At 41.4% G+C, this 23,254-nt stretch overlaps 6 protein-coding genes and 1 long non-coding RNA gene across 12 annotated transcripts; 4 read left to right on the forward strand and 3 right to left on the reverse strand.

Annotated features, from left to right (window-relative positions):
- Window positions 1-514: 514 nt before the first annotated feature.
- On the reverse strand, window positions 515-8,089 carry LOC130688754 (adenosylhomocysteinase-like 1). 5 transcript variants are annotated; one of them, XM_059496934.1, is made up of 12 exons: window positions 7,938-8,089; window positions 6,111-6,195; window positions 2,875-3,021; window positions 2,698-2,798; window positions 2,544-2,615; window positions 2,413-2,443; window positions 2,138-2,305; window positions 1,758-2,061; window positions 1,474-1,639; window positions 1,161-1,407; window positions 972-1,092; window positions 515-909 (listed from the first exon to the last, which is right to left on the reverse strand). In XM_059496934.1, exons 1-12 carry the CDS (start codon window positions 8,019-8,021, stop codon window positions 903-905), a joined length of 1,533 nt encoding a protein of 510 aa, XP_059352917.1. In that variant the 5' UTR covers window positions 8,022-8,089; the 3' UTR covers window positions 515-902. The 5 variants fall into 5 exon arrangements, with proteins under 5 accessions (XP_059352917.1, XP_059352915.1, XP_059352914.1 ...); XM_059496932.1 differs by lacking the exon at window positions 7,938-8,089 and adding an exon at window positions 6,747-7,010; XM_059496931.1 differs by lacking the exon at window positions 7,938-8,089 and adding an exon at window positions 6,651-7,010.
- Window positions 2,187-7,518, forward strand: LOC130688759 (uncharacterized). Its single transcript, XR_009000519.2, has 3 exons — window positions 2,187-2,326; window positions 6,475-6,602; window positions 6,681-7,518. It is a non-coding gene; the product is annotated as an uncharacterized LOC130688759 (long non-coding RNA).
- Window positions 8,090-8,190: 101 nt separating the features above from the next.
- Window positions 8,191-9,427, reverse strand: LOC130688734 (mitochondrial inner membrane protease ATP23 homolog). The gene is made up of 6 exons (XM_057511754.1): window positions 9,348-9,427; window positions 9,052-9,239; window positions 8,952-8,997; window positions 8,812-8,893; window positions 8,565-8,750; window positions 8,191-8,494 (listed from the first exon to the last, which is right to left on the reverse strand). The coding sequence occupies exons 2-6, from the start codon at window positions 9,236-9,238 to the stop codon at window positions 8,258-8,260; spliced, it is 738 nt and encodes a 245-aa protein (XP_057367737.1). The 5' UTR covers window position 9,239; window positions 9,348-9,427; the 3' UTR covers window positions 8,191-8,257.
- A 133-nt stretch (window positions 9,428-9,560) lies between these two features.
- On the forward strand, window positions 9,561-13,317 carry LOC130688700 (RNA-binding protein spenito-like). 2 transcript variants are annotated; one of them, XM_057511707.2, is made up of 3 exons: window positions 9,561-9,716; window positions 9,801-12,109; window positions 12,167-13,317. In XM_057511707.2, exons 2-3 carry the CDS (start codon window positions 9,850-9,852, stop codon window positions 12,178-12,180), a joined length of 2,274 nt encoding a protein of 757 aa, XP_057367690.1. In that variant the 5' UTR covers window positions 9,561-9,716; window positions 9,801-9,849; the 3' UTR covers window positions 12,181-13,317. The 2 variants fall into 2 exon arrangements, with proteins under 2 accessions (XP_057367690.1, XP_057367691.1); XM_057511708.2 differs by having other exon boundaries at window positions 9,575-9,670.
- A 162-nt stretch (window positions 13,318-13,479) lies between these two features.
- Window positions 13,480-15,197, forward strand: LOC130688724 (uncharacterized). The gene is made up of 3 exons (XM_057511742.1): window positions 13,480-13,619; window positions 13,696-14,097; window positions 14,166-15,197. Exons 1-3 carry the CDS (start codon window positions 13,510-13,512, stop codon window positions 14,719-14,721), a joined length of 1,068 nt encoding a protein of 355 aa, XP_057367725.1. The 5' UTR covers window positions 13,480-13,509; the 3' UTR covers window positions 14,722-15,197.
- On the reverse strand, window positions 14,751-15,745 carry LOC130688733 (large ribosomal subunit protein mL64-like). Its single transcript, XM_057511753.2, has 2 exons — window positions 15,206-15,745; window positions 14,751-15,136 (listed from the first exon to the last, which is right to left on the reverse strand). The coding sequence occupies exons 1-2, from the start codon at window positions 15,679-15,681 to the stop codon at window positions 14,818-14,820; spliced, it is 795 nt and encodes a 264-aa protein (XP_057367736.1). The 5' UTR covers window positions 15,682-15,745; the 3' UTR covers window positions 14,751-14,817.
- Window positions 15,746-21,226: 5,481 nt separating this feature from the next.
- LOC130688715 (glutaryl-CoA dehydrogenase, mitochondrial-like) lies at window positions 21,227-23,233 on the forward strand. The gene is made up of 6 exons (XM_057511730.2): window positions 21,227-21,294; window positions 21,509-21,633; window positions 21,698-21,832; window positions 21,892-22,125; window positions 22,184-22,766; window positions 22,831-23,233. The coding sequence occupies exons 2-6, from the start codon at window positions 21,510-21,512 to the stop codon at window positions 23,063-23,065; spliced, it is 1,311 nt and encodes a 436-aa protein (XP_057367713.1). The 5' UTR covers window positions 21,227-21,294; window position 21,509; the 3' UTR covers window positions 23,066-23,233.
- Window positions 23,234-23,254: the final 21 nt, after the last annotated feature.

Here is a 23,254-nt window from a genome sequence, read left to right on the forward strand (position 1 = left end):
CTTATACATGATGTCATCTGTAACAATTGGTGCAAGGTGATTGTTTTGCTATATCCTTAAAAAACTGAAAAGTAGTACATTTCTCCTTATCTAGATTTTCTAATAAATGTTAGAAAATATTTGGTTGAACCTCTATCTGTTAAGCAACAGATGTTATTGCTGTTAATTCTTCATACAGACACAATCAATGTGAGGTCCTCAATTTTTTGAGGTAAGTACAATTGCGGTTTGCAAAATTTTCTTTAAAAAAATTGGTGGTCGATAGAAGCATAATAACTTGCTAGTCAAGCTCGAGTAAAATTGATTCAATGCATGTAAGTGCTACTGGTTCTGGAACTGAAAGAGTAGTAATTTTATCTGTAAAATTTAAGGACTGTTTATGGGTCATTGGTATTCTTTTTGATGTAGTTACGAATTTGAAGTCCACCGTATCTTTTTATTTTTCATCTCTTGTTTTGCATTCACTCATGTCAGCATCTCACATTCGAAAAAAGTAAAGCCAAAGATCGCACGCTGTCGTTGTCACGTGATATTCACTAGGGAAATTGAATACTACAAAGGCGAACCTTTATGATGCACTGACAAAATAAAATAAGAAAAACTAGCAAGTATAAAATGACGGGAAGTAGGTCTCCGAATCTGTGAGAATGCCGAAGTCTAATGATTATATCACTACACTAGTTTTTCTTCTTTTACGGATGAATCGATAAAATAAGTTCACAATCAAAACATAAGTTTGGAATCTTATCTCAAAACGATAAGAAACAGATCAGGGAAGAAAAGAGGTTTGGATAGTATTTTTTAACAGGATAGTTGGAAATTAAAACAACATCTGTTGAACTACTTCGTTGGTCTGCGCAGTAATTTCATGGCGTCTGTTGTTTGCTTCAGCTCTGCGCTGCTCAATATCTACGAATCGATCAGATGATTTTACCACTTGCGATGAAGGTACGTTATTTTTCATTTACTACCTGTAATAATTCGGTTTGAAAGGACCTGTTTTGTTCAGGCCCATGTATTTGGCCTGTTCATCGGAAAGTTCAGTTAAATGCGCATCGAAAGTCGGCAAATGAAGGCTAGCGACATATTCATCTGTAATGTTTCATGTAAAAAAAAGGTAAATAATTCCACATGATGAATGTAATATGAAGACAATTTACCCATCTTCTTTGGTAGGAGGTAAACATCGGCTTTATAACGACCGGATGGAGCGTTAAACAGCTCAATAAGCGCCAGGGCTTGAGTGGCGGCTGTGATGGAAACGACGAATGATGAAACGGAAGAACAACTGAGATTGACCAACCTCCCCTCCGCCAAGAGAATGATCTTTTTGCCATCAGGCCAGATGACGTGATCTACTTGCGAGCGGACCTTTTCCCAGGTCAAGTCGGGTGTCCTGAGACTGTTCTGTGCGAAATCAATAATAGTAATTATCTCACATTCTATCATCATTCAAAAAGTAATGAAACTCACGACGTCAATTTCGGTGTTGGAGTGTCCCATGTTGCAAACGATGGCGCCCGATTTCATTTTGTCCATGTACTCGCGAGTGAGCACGTTTTTGTTGCCCGTGGCCGTGATCAATAAATCAACATTACGGATGACTTCACTCAGCTTAAGGACGCGAAAGCCATCCATGCTACGCAAATGTAAATAAATAATAGATAGAGTCATAATGAGGCTTTACTTAAGCTGCAAGCAATCAAGAAATCAATTATAGATGACGTTTTTTCTCATTTATTCAGTTACGTACTTACCAGGCTTGAAGGGCGCAGATAGGATCGATTTCCGTGACGTAGACGACGGATCCGAGAGCTTTCAGTGCTTGGCTACATCCTTTGCCAACTTCACCGTAGCCGCAGACGACCACCTGCTTGCCACCAAACATCATGTCGGTAGCTCTCTTCAAACTGTCGATAATGGATTCTTTGCACGAATAGAGATTATCGAACTTGGTTTTAGTGACGGAATCATTGACGTTCATGGCCGGCACTGTTAACTTGTTCGTCTTGGATAACTGATAGAGACGATGGACTCCAGTCACGCTCTCCTCGACGATTCCTGATGTCAAGAAAAAAAAATTCGAGGTTTGCACGTATTTCTATGAATTAACAGGGGGTGATAGATTTAGTCTAACCTTTGATCATTTTAAACATGGCAGGATATTTCTTCAGAATGAGATGAGTGGCATCACCTCCATCATCGAGAATCATGTTTGGTTGCCAGTTTTCGGCTGTGACGCATCGATCGATACACCACCAGAAATCTTCTTCTGATTCACCACGCCATGCGAATATCGAGAAACCTGCCGAGTTTCCAACAAAAGGTGAGTCAACACTACGCTATCATTTGGCACATCGTAAAATATCGATAAGGGGATCGAAAAAAACCAAACATAAAATTGGTGTTTACCAGCTTCAGCCAATGCTGCAGCCACTTCGTTCTGTAGAGAGAAAAGAAAAATGGCAAAAACAGAGAAAGAGCCCGTCCGGTCAATTCATTTAGGGGTTCGTGCTTTAATTGCAATTTTCTTTGGAAAATACCTGCGTAGAGTAAATGTTGCAAGCGGACCACCTCACCTGGGCACCTAGTTCTGTTAGTGTTTCAATAAGGACCTGCATTTTTTAAGAAATGCATTTATTAGTAGAAAGAAAAAGGTTTTTTGTAATTACGAAAACGTCATTCGATAAAACTTACAGCCGTCTGGGCGTTGATATGAGTGCATCCGACGATCTTGGCTCCTTTCAAAGGCCTATCTTCGCTAGCCCGTCTCCTCAGCGCCATAATTCCTGGCATTTCTCCAATAGGAAATGAAAATTTTAGCATTTTTTATTGTTGTTTGTCGTAAAATGAAGTCTAGGGCTTTAAAGTTACCTTGTTCGGCAATGTCAATCTCCTTTCGCCCGTAAGCTGCTTGGTTGATATTCCTGACACAGAAATCCGTCATGCCTTTTGATGTTTGCTGGGCTTTTTCACGTGGCGAAATCTCCTCCTCGTCCGACGAACTGCCCGTGTACGACGCTGAACGAACGAAAATGATTCAGAATTTTTTTTGCAACACTTGATTGAAAGCTTAAAAAAAATAGAACAGAGTTTTTTTTTTTTAAAGAATCAGAAAAGATGAGACAGGTGGGAGGAGAAAAATGGGACGACACATAATTAATTATTTTTTTTTTAATCTCATGCGTGACTGAGCATGCAATAACGAGAGCTACACATTTTTTTGGATTGAAAATGGAAAATTTCGGACGCACCCGAAAGGGAAGTGATCGAGTGGCTGCGAATACGATCGACAGCCATTTTTCAAACGTTCAAAATTGACACTCGACAATACGAGAGAGAGAGACACACTAAAATAATTTAAGACACACCCGCGTGTGTGTGTGTATCAAAATCAGGAAAAAGGGTAAAAAGCAATCATTTCCGGCATGACACAGGCGATACACTTCCTCGAATTTTTGGGGTAAACGGAGTTTAAGAGAAAGCCAACTCTGTGCCTCCTGTCTACGAAGATAATGGCAGTGTTCAGGCAATTTAACATGCATGTCATTAAAAAAAAAAAAGGCAGCAGCTGAATAGGGCATATCCGCCTTCTCTTGGGGGAAAATGCGTCTTGTCTGGTGTTGAACAAATGTTACTTTATTTGGGGCTTACACGAAGTTGAGCCGGCCGAAGCTGAAGACGAACGGCGCCGATTGCTAAGTGACGAAACGGGCAGACTGGATCGCCGTTTGGACCGGTCGCGGAACCCCATCGCTGCCGCGCCATCCATCAACTTCTCCGACACCTTTTCATTTGGAATTGGTCGGAATGGAAACATTTTTTGATCCTCTCTTTTTTTTTTTGGCAAAAATGGGTAAACAAAAAAAATCCTTGAAAGATATCCCCCCCGATTTAAAATAGACTGGGGAAAAAAAAACTCAACGACCTCGTGAAGCACACGAGCGCGGGACGGAATTTTTTTCCGCTAAAAAAATTTGGCTGGTTAATTTCCGAGACACGTAATCACTAACGTTTACATAAATTGCCTGATAAAATCTTTTTTGATTGAACCTGCAACAGCTGACTGAGATGGGAAGAAAAATATAGGACACGAGTTACTTCATCATTTTTGCTCAAAAGAAGTTTGTCTGTTCAACTTGTTTTTTTTTTATTAAGGTGTTCAAAGAGAAACGGGATTCCGGGTCGAAACTTTGTGCGGACGCTTGCAGCCGGTTCTCTTGTATGTCACGGGGATTTTAACCGACAGAGGGCTTTGATTCACGCTGTCTTAACTTTGATGTATAATCACCCGTTAACTCAATTTTGTTTCCTAATTGAAAAATTTACCTTTGCGAATGTTGTTTTGGAACATGATAAATGGAAAAAAAGGCAGGTGAGATACGAAAATTCGTGTGGGCAGTTTCTTTCAACCTAATGCACGTCAAGTCGTCTATCGACTAAGACTGTAGAGAGACGAGCAACCTCTTTGAGAATTTTTGATGTTCCCTAGATGGGACAACGCCCACAAAAGGGACATCCTAGAGACAAAGGAGAGCTTTAAATTATTTCCAGGAAAAAAAAACATGGACGGAATAACGTCCGCTGAATAAGATGAGCATATCATGGAGATGACTTTCACACCTTATTGAGCGTGACGCATAATGTAGCGCAGTTTTTAATTATCCTGACAGTACATCAGTCAAATGGTCTGTTTTAATTCTAATGATAAGTCCGAATCTGCAAACATTGGAACAACAAAACTTAATACGTGTAACGAACTTTGAAAACGAAATGCAAGTATCGGTGTAACGAAGAGCGAAACAAAAACCAAGTACGAAGCTCATTTTGGGTGGTACAATCCAGTTTACTCTCCCCTCCCTTTCATTAACGATACGCGATGTTTTTAATGAGGAAAAACACGGCCTGTTGTCACATTGGAAACTTGAGAAAATTCTGACCTTTGCATTGTGAGACGAGTAAGATGATTTGACATCATCAAAACAACGTCTTGACGACGATGGAGGGCCATCTTCATCGTTCATCTTTATTCACGAACAAACACTTGACGCGTTCAACTTGCAAATAAAACAAGCAATCAGAAAATGATGCAACCGCTAGCACTTTGTCAACCGCTCCGTTGGATGGTGTTTGTACGACTGGCGTTGGCAAAAAAATGATTTCTTTTATTTCTGCTGCGATTTTTCTATTGCTGGCCGGAGACTGCGCGGATCCGGCTACGAAGGCACTGCTGGTTCTCCAGAATACTAGCTGCCTTAACATCGGTGTTAAATCGATTTGTTTTTCCCTATGGCTCTTTCCTTTAACACGAAAGTCAACCTTGCACCCCCGTCCATTCGTCGTTGAAGAGATCAGTGGGGGGGAAACAAAAGTCGCAATGGCGCATCGTGGCCAACTTTAAGAAATAAAAAGAAGGGCGTTCACTCATTTTGTTTGTAGTTGGCTGTATGTGGGCCTTACACCAAGGAAAAACCGGGATCCAGAGAGGTCAATCCGCTTGCGCGGACGCTGACGTCATTCGGCCAGTATTTCCAATCTATTTTGGACGCGGGAAGAAAGAAGGGAGATGATGCTACCTAATCGTTCAGGCTGGATGTTCAACGTCGCAAATAATGACCGATAGATTTTTTTTTTTTGGACATATACAAAATGGGGAATTGTATACATCTATGTTTACCAAAAAAAAAATTGGGTTGGAATTCAATAGTGATGGGACTGCTGTACCGGAGATGATTGCTTTTCTTTTCTTCTTTTAGAAAATAAAATGAAAGAGAGAAAGAATCGGAAAAAAGACGATGGTGGAATCGATCCGCAAACCTGACAAAAGAATGTGTTGTTTCTTATAGCCTTTTCAAAATTTAGGTCAAACTTAAAGATCGGGGCACATTTTTTTGCCGACAAACTATCAAATCTAAATTCTTTTGTGGTTTAAGATCCATCACGTGTACAAGGTAAAAAAAAAAAAGAGAACCATGTCTACCAGATAGAAGCTATAGAAGAAAGATGACATACCAAAGATGCGGCATTTTTTTGAAGGGGATAGGGCCTTCGATAGAGAAGGGTGAGGGTTTTTTTCAAGGGTGTCTAATGATTTTATAGACCACTTTTACCTGAACTGTAGCTGTCGGTAGACGAGGCTGACAGTGAGCGGCTTCGGTACCTACGGCTATTCTTCTTCCCGGCATTTTTCACATCCTTCATATTTAAAAAAGAAAAGAAAAGGAAAGAGGTTAGGAAATTCAGCATCAAAAAATAAGAAAAAGGAAATTGTGGGATGCAACTTCCTTGATAGAGTCAAATTTTTTTTATGTCGATTTTCAACTGTCTGATTTGAGTTGTTATTTATCACTATGGGTAAAGAGTAGCTACTGCACTTTCACGGCCACCTAGCGGTAAGAAGCCAAGCATAAACAATGTGTCACGAGTGGGATTCGATCACGACCGTCTAACGTCACGCTGTCCGTTTTGTTGTAGGCAATACAGGGCCACGTCACGTCAAGAAGCAACGACCATGGCCCACATTGACAAAGCGAAAAGTTACAAGCACATTTTGAAAGTGGAGAAGAAGCAACAAAAACAAAGCCAGCAGCACGCGAAGCCAGGTAGGTCAACCATTTTTTCTTTTAGTAAATTGAATTTAAAGCTATCACCGAAAGAACTTTGTCGGGCTCGTCGCTCAGTTTGAATGTCACGTTGGGCTTAGTGCCTCCACCAGCAATAACACCAACGTTATTGGCTGGTCCTACCGATCCTTGTTGTTGTCCAGTTGGAACGTTGTTCGATTGGGCAACGGTGGCATTGTCCACATTCGAAACTGCAGTCGGTTGTCGCATGATGGAAGGATGTTTAATGGCAACCAACGGACTGACTAAATGATGTTTGCCCAAACGATCCTTCTCCAAATGGTGGGATTTAGCGTCACTTTTATCACGATCGTTGGCAAAAGTTTCATCGGCCAGTAACGTATCTCCCAGCGATTCGTTCTGGGCAACCGGTGTGTAGTTGGCCATGATGATAAGGTTTCACTGCCACTTTTTTTTCTCGTTTTTTTTTGTTTCTTACTTGAATCACCACCAACAACACACTGTGGAGCGAGTAGCCAGATGGACCGAACTCATCGACTGATTCCAAGCAACTGAATGGGTCGTCAACCAGCTGTCTGTCGAGTAACGAGCTTAGACAGACGGGAAAAAGAAAATAGTTTGGTCATGCAGGATATACACGTACATTGCACTGTGGTGTACTAGTGCTGTGTGCTTTAAAAAGAGAAAGGGGAAGCCATGAGACACATACTTTTCGGCCAGGAGAAACGAGAGTGGGGAGGGATTGGCAATCTGAAGAGTTCTCCCCGTACAACCCTCCCTCAGGGCCAGCAATGCACTTTTTTCAAAGAACGATTATTGATCCATTGAACGTTACCCGACTCAAATGATTTATAAGTGTTTTGGAAAGCTATTCGAACCGTGAAACCGAATAAGCTTCCGGCCCACGATGTTAAATAGAAACCCATGTTTATTAGTTTCTCGCCTTCTAGAAGTCACATGAAACGTCTATTACGAAATATCTTTCCCTCGTAAAACTGGTAGGAGTGCCACAATCTCGTGGGTGTACAATTGATTTTTTTATTTTTTCGAAAACAAAAAAATCGTGATTGCTTTTTTTTTTTTAGTATCGTTTTTTTTGGCTGTTTTATCTACTGATGTGGTTTTACATATAATGGAATCCATGCTGAGAAGGAAAAACACAAAGTTTTAGAGCAACAAACGCAAGTGTGGATTGGTTTTGTGTGTGCCAAATATGTGGAGGTGAGAGGGAAAGGGCTCGAGAGAAAAACCGGTTCTCGTTTGTGTTTTGTTTTTCCTTTCCTTTTTGGTTTCGTATTCTCACGCTGAATTCTGTCTTGCTACGATGAGCATGCACACACATTAAGAACTTACTCTAGGACGAGCTCCTTTCTCGGCGTGACGACTTTCGTGGAACCTTATATTTCGATTGCCGATAGCAATTTCAACATCGGCCATCTTGAGGCACGTAGTGAGTTTCTATGGTACACTGGAGAAGACACACCGCTCGAAACAGACGAGGAAACAATGTGCGAGTATAGCTACTGTCCCTACAGTGCATGGGCTGCCGCTAGGTGGCGACAGTGAGAATGGCGAAAAATGTTTGAAAAACACAAAAGGAATGGAATAAACTCTAAAAAAAATGTATTTCAATGTGATGTACATCATGATATACAATTTAACTATTTGTACTGCTATTCATAACCATAATTGCCTCTTTCTTTATATGCACGAATCATGTCTGCCGAGTTACGACGGACGCGACGACCAATTGGTTCTAGATCATTGTAACATTTTAGGAAAACTTTATCGATGACGGCAAGGGCTTCTTCTTTCGTGACATCCGGACGGACAGCCAAAACCGAACCCAAGGCTTTGGTTTTAACGCATTCCGCATGCTGTTTCTGAATTCGAAAAAACGAAGCATCTCCCTGACATAGTGTTAATAGGATGAAAAATGATAAATCGATTAACTCCTGATTAATGTATTGTTTAAATTACCTGTGTCATAGCCGAAACGAAACTGCAATGTGTAAGGTTGGCTGCTCTGATCTCTGTGCACGCTAAATGGTTTAGATCTTTAAAATTGAGTTCATGTCGACAGGCATCAAACATGTGGATCATTTCATGAGTCAAAATTCCTTGAACCATCCCTTTAGATCGAGCTACATTTTGGCAAATTACTATCTGCATGTTCCAAATAAAGAATTCGTCATTGATCGCAATTAAGAGAAACAGATGTCAGTACTTGGTTAAGCCTTGGATCATAGCCACCAGAAACTTTTATGTCACACACTTCACAGGCTATATGTCTCCTCAGGTCAATTTCACTATATGCAAATGAAAATCTGATATGAAATGAGAATTTTTAACTGTATAAATATGTACCATCCTGATGCTTTTAAAGCGTCATACATAAGCTTCACAAGAGGACCTGCAATACAAAATACGATTATGATACTTTCTTTCAGTTTGGTTGCTTTATTACTGTTTTGGAAGCAGTTATAAACATTCCTTTCGCAGGCAGTTTTTTCTGTTTTGAGCTGTCCAGCTCCAAATAGCGCAACTTGCCACCATTTCGCCTGTGCAGCTTCGCCTCTTCGTTCGGGATACAAATCATAGCCCCAATTGTCTTCTTTGTCGACAGGAGTAGATCCCGATGACTGATCCGCCATCCTAGTGTAAATTAAGAGGAAAACTATCAATACCAAACATATGAACTAACATGCCGATACTTATTTTTTTCTTTAGGTTTTTATTGGACATATTATTTTAATTACTTACTTAAAGATTTGAAAATATTTGTTTTCAAGGCAAAGCAGACGAAACCCCTGCCGGCTGAAGCCACCATATTGATTGGCAAATATGCACTATATTGAGTTTTATTTGAATTATCAATTTAAAGTATGAACGAAAAATAAAAATAAAATATGTATTAAATGAAAATGGTTCAACTAACTTTAATTTTGAATAAATCTAATATTAAGCTGCGTTGCCGTCCAAGAAAGCCACACCTCCAAAAGCTAAAATTGTCAAACTCTTTCCAGAAGAGGTCCGCCATTTTCTAGTTCTCGTTTGGACGCGTTCTTTTATAAATATCCGAATCGGTGAGAAAACTTGTTGAAATAGCCGCACGCAAGAGTTCCTTTATTGGTTAGTGTGTTTAGTTTGGCTCCATTTTCAATTATTGCCGTGTCAGTGCAAATGTCGTTGGTGCTAATTCATCTTTGTTGCTAGGTTTACGTTTGTTAATACCGGACGGTTGGTTGTTTGTCAAGTCTGCAGCATGAAACGCGTGTCGGACCGTGATGCGTCGCCTTTTAGCAAACGTTCACGTTCAAGTCTTGGCCACTATGATGAAAGCTCAGATGATGAGAGAGGTGGAAGTGGAGCACCTCCTCCTTCAAGACGCAGGCGTTCACCAAGCCCTAGTCACCGTTCCAGATATCCCTTGCCACCTGATCCACCAGTTCTGAGAGAGAGAGATGACTACCCACCTCCGAGGTCAGCTCGTCCCCCACCACCGCCAACTGGTTACAAGACTCTGTGTGTCAGCTCAATCCATCCCAAGGCCAGTGATGAAGTTGTCAAAGATTCTCTGTATCGAGAGTTCAAGAAGCACGGTGAGGTGAGCATCAAACTGGTTCACGGTGCAGAACCAGAAGACAGGTTGGCTTATGTTTCATTCAGAAACCCTGAGGATGCTCGTGAAGCCAGGCACAGCAAGCAGCGTATCATCCTGTATGACAAACCAGCTGTGCTTGAGCCTGTATATGAAACATCTGCCGGTCGCAGTACTAGAGCTCGTTCGAGAAGTTATTCGCCCGTGCCGTACCGTGAAGAAGAACGCTACATTCGACCACGCTCTCCGGATGATCGACACCGCATGTATGATGACCGCTACGATTACTCTCTGCGTGGTTACGGACCTCCACCTCCAGCCGGCATGTACAGAGACTATCGTCCTCCTCCATACGACTATCCTCCACGCGGTCCATCTTCTTATCGAGGCCATTCTTACTACGGCGCTGGAGGACATCCACCTGTTCCACACTACGAAAGAGGAAGTGAACGAGGAGGAGGAAGTCGAGGTGGTGGTCGCAGCGAAGAAGGTGGTAGAGGAGAACGTAATCATGATCGTTACGAAAACAAGAAAGATCGCTTCCCCAACTATTTGCATCACATCCCGCCCGAAGAGGATCCCCTGGCTACGCGAACTCTTTTCGCCGGCAATTTGGAGATCAATATAACCGAGGAAGAATTGCGTCGCATTTTCGGAAACTACGGTATCGTCGAAGATGTGGACATCAAGCGGCCTCCACCCGGCACTGGCAACGCCTACGCTTTTGTCCGGTTCGAGAATTTGGATCAGGCCAATCGCTGCAAAGTCGAGTTATCCGGTCAGTATATCGGCAAGTTCCAAGTCAAAATCGGCTACGGAAAAGCAACGCCTACCACACGCATCTGGGTAGGTGGGCTTGGTCCATGGACGTCTCTAGCTCAACTGGAACGCGAATTTGACCGGTTTGGAGCCATCAAGAAGATTGAATACAACAAGGGAGACACGTCGGCTTATATTTTGTACGAGACTATTGAAGCAGCCCAGGCAGCAGTTCAAGACATGCGTGGATTTTGCCTTGGCGGTCCGGATCGGAAACTCAAAACGGATTTTGTTGACACTAATCCACCGACAGCACATCCTCCCACAGCCAAGAGCAAAGGATCGTCTTCCTCCTACGATGCTGCCACCGCTAGAAGCGGAGCTGGCGAAGACTACGCCAGCGAAACCAATTGGAATAATGGAGACGATCCCAACTACCGAACGGGATCGAGCAGAACGGGCAGAGGCAATCGTAGTGGGTATGAAAAACGACCCAATGCGTACCGAGGATCAGGAGCCGAAGGTGATGACTGGCCTGCCAACAGCAGCCGACGGCCTCCTCCAGACGATTTCGATTCTGCACGTGGAGGTTCGCGATCACCTTCGAACGAGAGGCGAACTGACGAAGGTGGAAGGTTCTCTGGATACCGTACGCTGGCCGAAGTGGCCAGACGCTCTCCCAGCAACTGGACGGGCGCATTAGTACTTAAGAATTCCTTTTTCCCGACAAAACTACACGTAACATCCGGTGAAGCGTCAATTGCAGATCTTTTATTGCACGACGACAAGAACCAACCTCATTTGCGAATCACCCAGCGATTGAGGTTGGATCCGCCCAAGTTGGAGGATGTTTCACGACGAGTATCTGCTTCCGCTTCTCACGCTATCTTCCTCGGCCTGCCTGGATCTACAGGCGCTGCCGCTAGCCCGACTTCTGACGAAGCTGCCGGAGTCCAGAACCGCCCGCTGCGCAATCTTGTCACCTATCTCAAGCAGAAAGAAGCGGCCGGTGTCATCTCTCTAGCTAATAAGAATGCTGACGTTACTGGCGTCCTTTACGCCTTCCCTCCTTGCCAATTCGCCGCCGACCTACTCCGACGAGCAGCCCCATCTTTAACTGACGAGACGCTAAAGGATGATCACCTAGTTATTGTTGTAGTGAAAGGTAATAAGTTTGTAATTTTTAAATTTGAATATCGGAACTTATTTATGCGTTTACTAGGAGGAACTGCTTGAAAGGACAAAAAAAATTTGATGGACATCAATCTGATTTACTACTTTCACCTCTTCAGATAAACCTGCGCACACCTTTAATTCTCCGCAACCCCCTTTAAAATTTTCACCAGCAAATGAAACGACATCTGGGTTTGGCCGTTTTTTTTTTTTTTTTTTTTTGAAAACTCCCTTAAAACAAAATAAATTTACCATTTTCTTGACCATTATTAGATGAACTCTTGATCCTGACTTTTTTTTTTCATTATTTTTTTTTCCTTGCTTTAACCTTATTTCTTTTCAGGTGTGTCCCGAACATCAGTAAAAAAAAAAAAAAAATAAGACCAATATTTTCATCGGTGATTGTGTGTGTGTGTGAATGTGTTGAGTGTGTCTGTGTCGTGCTTAGGTTTTTGCCTACTACTACTACTACTAAACTAACCAGTTCTATTCAGTGAGACAAAAAGGAAAGGGCAGGGGTTTTTGAGAATCATGGTGGAGTGAAAGAGGTGCGCGGCGTGAGTGGCAAGTGGTCTCGCTCGGTGTTCCTTTTTACAATCCCCCATCTGTGTGTTGTGTTCCACATGAAAATGATGGCAAGCCGTCCTACACTTTTGTTGGAAGTTAAGAAAATTTACAAACGTAAGATCGACCCCCTTTCTCTCTTTTTCTCCGCCAGATCTACGAATTATTGTGGGAAAGGGTTTTTAGTGGGCATTGAAGCTCTTGGTGTGTGTTAACAAAGTGAAGTGAAACGTGCGTGTTTCTCTCAGTGAAAAAGAGTTTTTGATAAAAAGTGAGGGGTGAATTAGTGGTTTATGTGCCGCAGGTGTGTGATGTGTCTAGTTTAAGTTCTCTCATTCGTAAAACCATCACTTCTTTTTTTATTGTTTTAAAGTGGCATGCTTAAGGGAAAACAAGTGTTGTGCTTGCGCGAGTTATAAGAGATTAGTGGTGTGTGTGATAGTGAGAAGTGAGGTTTTCCAGGTTTTCCCGTCGAGCCTCCCCCAACCGTGACAAGGCTGTGCTTTTTTTTTTTCGTCTTCTCCCAGGATTAATTCCTAAAAATACGCAACCCTTTCAGATATCGTTTTCATTTTCCCCCCATCAGTTCTCATTTATGTAACCATCTGATAAAAGAAAAAATAAACAATAATAAATGAAATATTGAGGGCTTTAATTTCAGACTTGATAAAAATCTATAGATTAAGCATATTTGATATTGATTTTAATTAAATATTTTATAGTTAATGACTTTGGAAAGTCTTACAGCCTAGGGCTGCTTTTCCTGAATTTTGTCTGCTACGCGTTTTGTTTCCGAAACGTTTGCTATCGTTCTCATGCTGGGAAAAAATGTCAAGAAGGAAACCTCAATCAAAAGAGGATACCATTAATGAGCCTAAAGTTGTAGCCCTTGCAGGCCAGTCTTATTCATATGGACAGACTCCTGCTGCCCTTTGCAGGTATGCTTTCTTATTGAAAGTATTCAGAATGTGCTTCGAACCATTCACCAACTTTGATTGAATAACTCATGTTCAGGCACCATTTTAAAGAGATTGCAGAACATCTTAATATGACTGTGGAAGAGCTGGCCAGAGGGGTTCTCAACAAATCGCTTGGGGACCAGTTGTGCATGCTTCGAGATTTTTACAAGAGCAAAAATCAAGAATCAGAGGTTATTTACCAGCCTCTGCTCAAACTCTCCTCAGAAGAGATAAGTAATTCTAAAACTACAGACAAGTCACTAAAGAAAAACAATAAAACTTGCAAGGAAACTGGATTATCTGTCCAAATGAAAAATAAGCCGGCTGTTCTGATTTTATCAAGTGAACCTGAAGAAAAAATGAACAATGTGGACCTTGAGCCTCTAAACAAAACTGTTCTGACGGGTAAAAAGCCTCTATGTAAGCGAACCAAAGTTCAGAACATGAATTTGTCAAGGTAACTAGCAAAACATAATAGGATATGCTGTGATTTCATAACTGCTTGTTTTGTTCAAAAATCAAAAGTTCCATTGAAGCTACAATAGCGTTTGAAAGCATGTTGAGCTCTGGGGAAGAGCTGACAGACGAGAATCAGATGACTGTTCAAGAACCTGTGATTGTTGATCTTGAAATGAAGAGCACAGAAACGACATTATTGAATGATTCGCAGTCGAAGAAACTGGTTACCGAAGAAACGACCAAAGAACCTCTTACTGTGATAGAACGGGTTAGAACACCAGTACCAGCGGAAGAATCGCAGGAAGATCTAGAAACTTTACTATATGGGAAAAATTCAAGATCAAAACCGCCACCCAGAAAAAGATGTCGACAACAACCGCCGTCTCAGCCGACTAGTGAAACAACGACAGCTATTTTTGATGCATTTGACAGCCCTTCTTCTCCGCGAGTTTGTACACCGGGACTGGCATTTGAATCCTCATCTTATAGCCCTTCGCCTCGCCAACGAGACCTTCTTTCAATTGCTCGGGACATCGCTGCTATCCAAAAAGTTGTGGCATCGGGGAAGAAACTCAGTGATTCAGTTTCAGATACAATTAAATTTACAAATCCGACAGATTAATTTAGATGGCTTGATTTTTAGATGATGAATTTTAGTGAAGTTTTTTATTTTTATTCTGACTATTTAATGACCGTACAAATTGACATCATATTGTTTTTATTCCATTTTTATTTCGTTTCCAGTACTTACTGCTTCAGCTTGAGCAATAGCTTTACTAGTAGCCTTTTCCGTTCTGACTTTCTTTTTCATTTCTTTTTCAGCTTTCTTTGCCTCTTTTTCCCTTTGTTCCAACATCTCTTGGAATTTGGGGTCCTTCATGCTAACAACATACCCAAAGTGTTGTCGAACTTCTTCGATTAAGATGTCTTTCTTTTCCTGTGCAGCACGAGCAACTGCTTCCTTCTTCTCTTGTCTGTCCTTTAGTTCCTTCATCCACAAAGCAAGTTTTCCCATTTTTAATTCAATATCCTTTTGTCTGCAAAATAAAAAATAACAATTAAAAGAAAAAATTACCACCATAATATTTTGTAGTTGAATTTGTTACCTGGCCTCAATTTTCTTCATTTCTTCCTCTCTTAACTTTTTCTTCTGTTCAACTATTTGCTGTAATGTGAAGGGGTGAGCCACCTTTTCATACTCAGTTTTCTCCTGGAGCTCTTCCTTTGTTGACCAAGCAATTCCTAGGTTAATTCCAGTGGCCAGGCCATGTTGAGCAATCAACTTTCTTCTGAACTTAACAGTTTCTTCATAGGGGAATTCAGGATTCTGAGGATCAACTTGCATCTGTCCATGCAGTATCTTATAATGACGAGGTTTCAATCTAGATTTGTTTCTTTTGGCTTCGAGAGCAGCTGCAGTCAATTGTTTTTCATTTAGCACCTCTTGTTCAGGTAACTCGGTCGTTGAGATGTCAGTCGAAGCTAACCTGTTGAATGGGATACTTAGAACTTTCGATATTGTTTTACGGTTTCCGATGGATTTTGTGAATGACGTATGCAAAGTACGCGTAATATTAGCCATTTCTTTTATTTTATTTTGAACTGACGGTCGGATTCGGTTGCTAACAGATATTACTAGCAGACGGAAACGCGTGTTTGACGAATCGTCCACTAGGTAGAGTAAAATTTGATTACATAAATAGTTTGAGTTCAAAACAATATTAGCCAAGAGCAGACGATACACATTTCTTTCGTGTAATTACAATTTCCATTGTTATTACATTTCATATATTAGAATCGATTCATTGGTCACATTTACCATGGTTTACGACCCATCTCAAATCAGACCTGCCGTAATCGCGATTGAAAATTAATCGCGATTTCGATTTAAATTTTTTACCGACTTTTTTCAACAGACGAAGATCGCCGATTTTTTTTTCCGATTTTCGACGGTGACCGATAATCGCCCAAGAAGTAATCGGACGGCAAGTCTGTCTCAAATGAAACGTGTTTTCAGACGAGGAGGGTGTGGCCTAATTTAGGAGACTAATGTTCCTTTGATGACGTAGTATTTAACCAACGTCATCAACAGAAAAAGTGAGCAACTAGATTACTCGCCTACGGTTTACCATTCAACTCGAACTGAAAACGTTAATGTTATCGTGTAGTTAACGCCTTGATAGCGCTATCGAAGTAATACTTAGAGCAACTGGCAACAGCACTTAAATGATATATATACCACTCTATCTATGTGGTGTTTATGCATAATGTTCGTATAAATAGGAAAATAAAAAAAGGCAGCGCGCAGAGACAGCGTGGATGCTGCGCAGGAAACTAAGAAAATAAGGTAAACTTGTAATTAAATTAATTACCTTGATTAACTTTATGCCACCTTTGAAGAGGTAATTTTTATCTGTTGGAACATCATTGGTGACCTTTGAGGGTCGTAGTCGTAGTTTTAATCCATTTGGCTACAATGCAATTTTTTTTAACCAACACGTACTATCAGTGTATTCAACACGAACAACATTCCATCGCTGGGATGGCTGCCCAGCGATGGAATGTTGTTCGTTTCCAATTCTTCTAAAGTTAGTTATAGTATGAATAACGCGCTGTTAAATGAATATTTTTCATTAAATTTCATAATCGCCCTTGTCAATATTAGAAATACCCTAGCATTCCAGTGGTGCCTAGCCCTTGAACTCAAACGTAGAGTAACTTCTGTTTACGCTTTTGGTAAAATATATTTTGATCAGTTAAAAATTCAAATAGCCTTTAATGTCTGAATAATCCCCTCAACTTTTATTTTCTTTTAGACAGGCCTTACCACTTTGTAGCCAAAGGACAATGCAGAAGCTGAGCATAAAACTCTACATTTCTATCCTTTTAGTTCTTGGATTGTTGGCCACACGCCCGTGTCCTGGAGACTGTGTCCCTATAGCTGGTGCAGCTTGCGTAAAAGCATGCTTCGAGGCAACTGCTCTAAGTTGTGGGTATTCCGTTGGTTTCGGACCTGTCGGTTGGTTTGGATGTGCTGGAATAGCAACTTTTTGCGCGGCGGCTTGTGCTACTGCATTTGCTGCTCCATTGCGACTCCTTAATTTCTTAGAAGGGAGAATTCCTAAATGAATTGAAATGACAGTCCCTACTGCAATTGATTGCATGTTGTGAACAGTTCCTGAGCTTATTTAGTTTATCAAGTGTAAAATTTTGTTTGTTCGCTTTGCATGCAGTATGTATTGAAAGGTTATTCAAAATACAAGAAAACAAATCTGTGAATTTTAAACTTTAAGTAAAGCTATATGTTACTGAATCTTTTTTCTATTGTGTAATGCCACTTCATCGAGCTTGTAAATTGGCGAATGTACGGTAGGTGGCGATAAAGTAGCTAATTTCTTGGAGGGAAAAGGTTCTTTCACGTTATTATGGTGCGCTGACGACATACTTTTGAGCAGCAACTAAGAACTTCACAAGGTTTTTAGCCAGAGTTATCGAAGTGAAAAAGGTTAGTGCTTTGTAGCAAACAAGTAAACCGATGTCGTTCCACTCGTATTTTCTTTCATACGACCCCAAGTTCATGGTTTCCCTCAGTTCCTAACCCGATTACAGCTCATTAGTTGGATACAGCAAACAAAGTTGAGCAACCGTCGTGGATAAACATGCACACTTACTTAAATTGCCTCTATTGAACCTGCACAGCTTACCAACAACATGAACAGCAAACACAGAACTAGACCAAAAAAGTAAGAACCTCCATGTGAATTTTGTTGTCTGTGTTAATGTTTAAAGTGTATTCAAGTCTAACTTTGACTGAAGATGTCCATGACAACAGACTAGAGAAACTGCTGGATTGGTAGAAGTTTGTCATCCAATGGGAATGGAAGGCCCACCCACCGGATACGGAAGTGGCCCGCCTATTTCCCATCGACGTTGTTTTTCTGGTCCAGGCCAAGAGGAATAGAAGGGAAACAGAAAAACACCAGGCCAAGCTGATTAGATTTATTAAACAATCAAAAGAGGCCTAGAAATGGTTTTGTTGCTGACAGTTTCATTTCGTACTCAGCAATAGAAATTCCTGGTAATTGTATTTATGAAAACAAAAATCAATCAATATGTGATATTCCATTTTAGGCTTGTGGAGATGAAAGCCTCCAAACACAAACACTCTATCCAATAGAGCAGAAGATATGGAGGCTGTAGTTCAGCCAGCCGTCGGCATGTTATCCACCAAAACTTTAATTGTCGTATGGGCTACGGTACGTCTAGCAGAAATCACAAATTTGTCAACAAAACTTTTTTCCCCTCTTCTTGTACAAGCTTCAAAGTTTTTCATTTACTTTTGTGTAGATCATGCCATAATGAAACCTTGTATTTCAACTTCGTAAAGAAATCTACACAACCAGGCTCGTGTTGGAACACGACGATCTTTATCACCGCGCCCGGTTTGTTCATCAACCTTTTGTTCTTGCTGGATGAAAATGGCTATCAACAGCGTCATTGCGTGTTCGGTGAGTTTCCAATTATGCTATTTAATTCTTACGCTACTTATCAACTTTCCAATGAGGCAATCGGCTAAAATTTATGAACAGCTCGCGATGTCCTTTTCGAATTCAGTATCTCAGCCTGGGAATATCGTAGAGAGACTCAATCGAAACATGGCGTTAGGGGGAATGATCCAGTTAATCAAGTTGTTATTGCCGCCATAGATTCTAGCTGTCAAATTGTTACAGTAAGAACACTTTATTCATTTATGCTAAAGATACATTGGGCAAACGAGTATAAAACTGGCTATAGTGGGCGTGGACGACCGCCGTGAACCAGAAAATATCGAGTGATATCCATAACCGAGTTGATTATTCCGCACTACTACGTACGTACTGCATGATCTGATCAGCACCGGTCATTTCTGTGTACGAGCCAAACAACCACCCCTACACCACAAACGCTTCTTTCCCATAACCAATGCGATGATATAAATCATCGTATTTAGCGATTACATATTCATATTATTAGGTTCCGTCCCTGTTTGATCTATGATCCTCTTCTTTCCGAAAGGGGAGGCGTACCCATCGATCTATTCAAGTGGGTAATGCCCTCGATAATACCACCAGTGCATGTCTTACAGTCAGATCCTGACGACTCTATCCGTCATCCGCTAAACCTTGTTTATTCCGAGACGAATAAATCATCGTGCTAGTTGGCCGCGTTCAATATACGTACAACATGGCGAATGTTTTACGAATACGCTCTGAAATATGTCCCAGCCTAAACTACTAAATAATCTATTAGATCAAATTTGAGCAAAGATGATGGATGGCAATAATCCTCATTTTACTTTTGATTTATTGTAGTAACATTAGCTTCGTTGTATCTATGTTGAATCGGCTTGGTCACGTGACAGATGGGTTTTTGGATAAATTCACCGTCATATGCGAATCGTGACATGTTGCTTAAGAAAACACACCTCGTTTTTTGTGTGTGTGTTTTCGTTCGTCGTCCATGTTGATCCGGTTAAAAAAAAAAAAGAAGGGGAAAATAAAGCCTTTGATGTAATCCCCTGTTACATGCGTTGGCTTTACACTAACCAGATGCGAGGGTGTTCCAAGAGTGAAGGGTAACAGAACTAATCGCTAAAATCAACAATGAAAAAAAAGGGAGGAACGAGTTCATCCGTGTTCGATGTACTGGTGTATAACATTGATTTCTTTTATTCATTTGAAATTCGCGACAGGTTTCGAATTCAATTCTAAACGAGAACATGAAAGTGCACGGAGCAATTTCATTTTTATTTAAAGTGCTCCGATCCAGCCATAAATTTCTGTAGAAATGTATAGAGACATTTGCAGAAGGTCCAGCTATAACAGAGAGTCTATATATTTCAGTAGCATCACCAACAAATGAGAGGGAGGGCCTCTGTGTGTTGTGTATGTGTTTTTAGTGTAGTAGTAGGACTACATAAGAGAGAGCTGGTCCCGGTCCCTGCTCCCGTGACGCAGATGAAGATCAACGATCTGATGCTGGGCGGCCAGGGCCAGTTGGAGGAAGGAGCACTCCATCTTTGGCCACTTTGGCTGATGAGATGGGGAGAAAGATACACAGACGCACAGATGACCTGTCTCTGAATGTCCCCTCTCTATCCAACTCCCACACCCAATAGAAGAGAACTCTATTCCCTATCCATAAAATGTGATGTTTTTACGATCCAGCAAATATCTTTGCTCTAGTTTTTGACCTCCTTCATCTCTCCCCCTCTCACGCTTCGGACACTAGCTTATTTATAGTTGAAATATCGACTGGCGTCATCCAAAGGGCTCCCTGAAACTGGCGAGCTGGAATTTGTTCAAAACCCATTTTTTTTATAAATAGCCTCCACACAAGTTTTTTTCTTTCTATTTGTTTAGCGCTATTGTCTAATTAGAAATAGTTTAATGATTTTGGTTTTTTCCTCAAGATGAAAAGTCTTTAAAAGTTAAATGTTTTTATGGGGGAAAGAAAAGTTATCTAGCAGACGAAAAGTCAGCTGTCAGTCCTTGCATGAAGAGGCTGCAGACCTTTTGCTGCAGTGTAAACTCTGTGTGTATAGCAGGGTAAAGAGACAAGAGAGACTTTCAAGCGACATAATATTTGTCCGGCAGTCTACATCCCTTTTTTTTGCCGTCCAAGTAGTGGTTCGATACTAATTCGGTTAAGGAATGGGGGAAAACCTTCCGGTCGATGATCGTGCGTGTTGGTAGTTTCTTGTTCGCTATCTGTTTTCTGGTACAGCTCTTGCTCCTATGTCCATTTCTCCCCTTCATGGCCAGCATCCCGTCCTGTTTTTGCTGCAAAGATGCAGTTGGAGACTATACAAAGCCAGCAGAGGCAAGATTGGATGTTGCAAAATTGATGACGTTCTGTTCTTCCATGTTGTTTACGTTTACGTTCTGTTCCCTTTCTGTTATTTAAAAAATGGTTTCCTTTTTCAATTGCTGATCTTCAGAAAGTTCAAAGAGATCATACTAAAGTCAATCAAGCTCAAATTATAGCATTTAATCAAATGGTTTACCTTATTTTTGGCGAAAAACTACGTTAAGTGGGCAACATTTTCTTCCAAAGTTCTTTAATCTTGAAAAAGCGGCAATGTTGTCACGGTGTGCAGACGTAACATAACCATAATAGTAACAAGTATCTTGAAGAATACCCCCAACCTTCTTACGTACGTTTTAAATCTTTTTTTTATTTGATTTCTAATTGCCTGTACAACTAGAATTTCGGAAACAGCACTAGAGCTAAACAGAATTCAATTAAATTCGCTTAAACCTCCAGGCTAAATGATTTATTCAGTTCATCGTTCATTAGTGTTATGTAATCCGTTCGCTGCGGCCTTGATTAAAAGAATTTCATGTTTTCTTCTTCATTTATTTTATTAGAATGGCATCAGGGATCCGATTTGCGTTTTCAGTCATTAGACCCGTCAATTTAGCATGTGTTAGATTTCAAAGCACTGCATCACAAACGAAAACTACTGAAACCAAAGTCAAACAACAAGAGAAAGGTGAAAAATTTTTTTACATACTAATAAATCAACCATCTGACTAATTTTACACATTTGTTTTCAGTAATATTTGACTGGCGTGATCCCCTAAACTTGGAATCCCAGCTAACAGAAGATGAGAGAATGATGCGTGACAGCTTCAGGACTTACTGCCAGGACAAACTGATGCCTCGCATCACCATGGCCAATAGACACGAAGGTAGCACACATCCTGCAAAGTTTATCATGCAACACTTTCTAATAACATACTTTTCCAAGTTTTCCACCGTGAAATCATGCAAGAAATGGGAGATCTTGGTGTTCTAGGCCCAATGATTGAGGGCTATGGCTGTGCCGGCGCATCATCCGTAGCTTACGGCCTTCTTGCAAGGGAAGTGGAGCGAGTGGACTCGAGTTACCGTTCCGCTTTCAGTGTCCAGTCTTCATTAGTCATGTACCCCATCGACGCCTTTGGAACAACTGAGCAGAAGGAGAAGTTTCTTCCCAAACTTGGTAAGAATGAATAATCATTGTCCTTATTTTCCTTGTTACACAACCATTGTCACGAAAGCCAAGGGCGAGATGGTGGGCTGCTTCGGTTTGACTGAGCCAAATCACGGTAGTGATCCCGCCGGGATGGAAACAAAAGCCAAACATGACGCAAAAGCAGGTGTTTACATTTTGAACGGCAGCAAGACTTGGATCACCAACAGCCCCATCGCTGACGTAGCAGTAGTCTGGGCCAAATCTTTGGACGAAGGTAACAGGATCCGAGGCTTCTTAGTCGAACGAGGCACCAAAGGCTTCACTACTCCCAAAATCGAAGGCAAGTTCTCTCTCCGAGCTTCCACGACGGGCATGATCATGCTTGAAGATGTCGTCGTTCCCGAAGCCAACATGCTGCCCAAAGTTCACGGCCTAAAAGGTCCGTTCAGCTGCCTGAACAGCGCCCGTTTCGGCATTGCTTGGGGCGCTCTAGGCGCTGCCGAGTTTTGCTTGGCCGCCGCCCGGGATTATACTCTTCAGCGAAAACAGTTTGGCCGTCCTCTAGCTGCTAATCAACTCATGCAGAAGAAGATGGCTGATGCCATGACTGAAATCGCATTGGCTCTCCAAGGCTGCATCCAAGTTGGCCGTCTCAAGGATGACGGACTGTAAGTTCCCCGTGTTGTCAAGTTTCACTTACTAATTTTAATCATTCATGTTGAATCAATCCAGAGCGACGCCTGATATGATTTCGCTGCTCAAGCGGAATTCTTGCGGCAAAGCGCTGGACATTGCCCGCGCATGCCGTGATATGCTGGGCGGTAACGGCATTTCCGACGAGTACCACATTATTCGACATGTTATGAACTTGGAAGCCGTCAATACCTACGAGGGCACTCACGACATCCACGCTCTTATTCTAGGCCGTGCCATCACTGGTCTCCAAGCTTTTAGCGGTTCTGGTTGATGATAGTATCATCGATAATCCCGACGCTTAAGAATCCCCTCGATTGTATAAAACGCTTTGGAACAATAATTACTCATAATCCGCACTTATTGGGCTTTTGTATAGAGTGTATTGGTGCGCGCACATCGAGATCAGAGAAAGAGAGAAAATACAAAAAAGAAGATACAACGAGCTTGAAAAATTGTTGAA

Source organism: Daphnia carinata, chromosome 9 (genome assembly GCF_022539665.2).
Source record: "Daphnia carinata strain CSIRO-1 chromosome 9, CSIRO_AGI_Dcar_HiC_V3, whole genome shotgun sequence".
Lineage (NCBI taxonomy): Eukaryota > Metazoa > Arthropoda > Branchiopoda > Diplostraca > Daphniidae > Daphnia > Daphnia carinata.